Source organism: Myotis daubentonii, chromosome 7 (assembly GCF_963259705.1).
Source record: "Myotis daubentonii chromosome 7, mMyoDau2.1, whole genome shotgun sequence".
Lineage (NCBI taxonomy): Eukaryota > Metazoa > Chordata > Mammalia > Chiroptera > Vespertilionidae > Myotis > Myotis daubentonii.
The window spans coordinates 17,861,133-17,864,257 of NC_081846.1; the positions used below are offsets into that span (position 1 = coordinate 17,861,133).

General features: G+C 58.0%; 1 protein-coding gene across 1 annotated transcript; it reads left to right on the plus strand.

Moving 5' to 3' along the window:
• Positions 1-1,701: 1,701 nt before the first annotated feature.
• LOC132238805 (PC-esterase domain-containing protein 1B-like) lies at positions 1,702-2,922 on the plus strand. The gene has a single exon (XM_059704855.1). It carries the CDS (start codon positions 1,702-1,704, stop codon positions 2,920-2,922), a length of 1,221 nt encoding a protein of 406 aa, XP_059560838.1.
• The last annotated feature ends 203 nt before the right edge of the window (positions 2,923-3,125 follow it).

Here is a 3,125-nt window from a genome sequence, read left to right on the forward strand (position 1 = left end):
TGACATAAATATAACTATCATATGGGCATTTTAAATAGAGATTGTTTAAAGGAGATTAAAAATTGGTACAAAAAGTTTGCATCTCAGACCGAGGATACAGAGAGGGAGATCGGGGTTTATTCAGCAGGAAGCGGAAGCCCACATCCCCAGTCGAAATGAAGAGGCTGAGGTTGCACACACTAGAAGCTCACATCCAGGCCTAAAGATGGAGGCCTGCATGGTGCAGCTTGAAGCTATGCCCGTATCCAAGGAAGAAGGAGACAAGGCTTTATGTAACCAGAAATGAATACCCAGATTATTCATATCTATATCCCACCGAAGTAAACTGGACCTTGGTGCTGGGAATATCAAATGAGCCTCTCCGGAAAACAGTCCAGGCATTTCTTAAAGCACTACATTTTCAGCCATGATACAACCCAGCAATCACAGTTCTAGGCTTATCCCAGAGGAATGAAAACCTGCAGGTTCTCACCAAAACCTGCACTGAAATGTTCACAGCTACGAAATCTGTCATAGGCAAAAACTGGAGACAGCCCCAACAAAGACATTTTAAAGGGCGAATGGTTAAACTGACTGCGGTATGTCCATGTCATAGAATAGTGCTCAGCAAATAAAAAGGGAACAGGATATTGGCACGTTTGTGCCCCTGGGAAACTCACTTCCTAATGCAGACGAAAGGTGGTTAGGGTTTGCAAACTGGACATGCTGGATGCAAACCCAGAGAACCTGGGTGAATCTCCAAAGAATGATGTTGAGAGAGAAAAGTCAACCCCCAAGGTTACATAATGTACAATTCCGTTTATATAGAATTCCCAAAATGGCAGAATTCTGAAATGGGGAACAGCCTAGCAGTCGCCAGGCAGAGGGGAGTGAGGCAGGAAGGAGTAACGCAGTGAGGAAAGAGCATGCATATTGCACCCTGATTGTGACATTGTATCATTAGCTTTCCGTGATGTTCTTCATGGGGGAAAGTGGATAAACGGCGTATGGGAATCTCTCTATTATTTCTTACAAGTGGACGAGAATCCACGAAAAAAAAAAAAGCAAACAAACACAGAGTTAAATCGCGTAGTATTTGCACAGTACTTTAGCAACCACAGCTTGGAAATCCTGGCTATCGATCAGTCCCCAGTGTGGTTCTCCCTTTGGAAGTCGCATCTCTCTCCCAGTAGGGCCATGCCCCAAATGCCACAAGTACAGGAGAACCAAGACAGCAATGGAAAAAAATGAAGAAAGTCTTAAGTAGCCGTGGGAGCACATACAGAAGGCAAAAGCCAGACAAAGAGACATCCCAGATGAGACAGCGACAAAACAAAAGCGGGCAGCAAACTGGATGCGCCTGGAAGTATAAACTAAGTATACACTAGGAGCCGTCCAAGCCTGGGCTGCGGGGATGAACGCACATGCGCGCGATGCTTTGAACCAGCGCTCACCGGGTCGGAGGGGCAGGCTCCCGCCGGGGTCCTGCGCCTCCACTCCGCCAGGTGGAGCCTAGCCCCGCACCAGGGGCCTCCGCGGTTCAGAGGTCACGCACATACGGGGCCCAGCTCCGCTTGGGCTGAGGGACCCTGCCGGCTCCTCCCTTCCCCCAACACCGGGCAGAACGCCCCCACCCCCACCCCGCCCGCGGCCCTCTCTCCAGGGCGCTCCCGCCCCACCGCGGAACCAAGGCCGGAGCCCGGCCGCCCGGCCCGCCGCCACATGGCCCACCTGAGCTCCTGCGAAGTCCGGCAGCTGCTGCACAACAAGTTCGTGGTGGTCATGGGGGACTCGGTGCAGCGGGCGGTGTACAAGGACCTGGTGGTCCTGCTGCAGAAGGACGTCCTGCTGTCCACCAGCCAGCTGAAGACGAAGGGTGAGCTGACCTTCGAGGGGGACGTGCTGCTGGAGGGCGGCCGCTGGGGCCGCATGCACAATGGCACCCACTACCGCGAGGTGCGCCAGTACCGCGCGGCGCACCACCTGCTGCGCTTCTACTTCCTCACGCGCGTGTTCTCGCCCTACGCCGTGGAGGTCCTGGAGGAGCTGCGCGGGGGCCAGCACGCCCCGGACGTGGTGGTCGTCAACTCCTGCCTCTGGGACCTGTCCAGGTACGGCCCGGACTTCCGGAGGGGCTACCGCGAAGACCTGGACAGCCTGTTCGGGCTGCTGGGCCAGGTGCTGCCCGCGTCCTGCCTCCTGGTGTGGAACACGGCCATGCCCGTGGCCGAGGTGGTGTCGGGCGGCTTCCTGCTGCCGGAGCAGCGGCTCCGGGGTGCCCACCTGCGGCTCGACGTGATGGAGGCCAACTTCTACAGCTCCGTGGCGGCCGGCCGGCACGGCTTCGACGTGCTGGACCTCCATTTCCACTTCCGCCACGCGGGGCAGCACCGGCAGCGGGACGGCGTGCACTGGGACCAGCGCGCGCACCGCCACCTCTCGCAGCTGCTGCTGGCGCACGTGGCCGACGCCTGGGGGGTGGACCTGCCCCGCCGCTGCCCCGTGGGCCGGTGGCTCCGGGAGGGGACCGCCGGCAGCGGAAATGCAGGTCCGGCCGGAGGGAGCCCGCACCCGGAGAGCCGAGGGGACGCCGGCCAACAGGCCTTATCCAGGTCCTCCCTCCTGGGCACCCCGCGACCTTCGGCCATGGCCCAGCCTCGACCTCTGTTCCCTTCCTACGGCCAAAGCACCTTCGCGCCCTCCCACCATTCTCTGCAGCCCCGGCAGCTCTACAATAGCCTTTCAACGCTCCAAGTGGAATATACTTTCGAAACCAACTCGAGGCTTGGCCTGGAGCACCGCCTGGGTCCCGTCCGCAGAGTCTCTATCCAGCCCCAGAGCAGAGGGTCTCCTCCTTACCCTCTCCAGCACCTCGGCAGGCCACACAGGCAGCGGAGAAGGCACGTCGAGGGGCAAGGCCTGGATGGCCAGACGGAGAACTAGGCTCCCCACAGCACAGTCAGTGGGCTGCACAGACTGCCAGGCGTCCCTCACTCAGGCCTCGTCTTCAGCAACCCTGCCATGGTGAGGTTTCCTTAGGCTTCTTACTCTCGCCAGGAAACATTCTCACCCAGTCTTCGTTGCCAGAGCCTCCAGAGCACTTATTGCAGAAGTGCAGTCTAAATGAACACACGCACACATGTCTT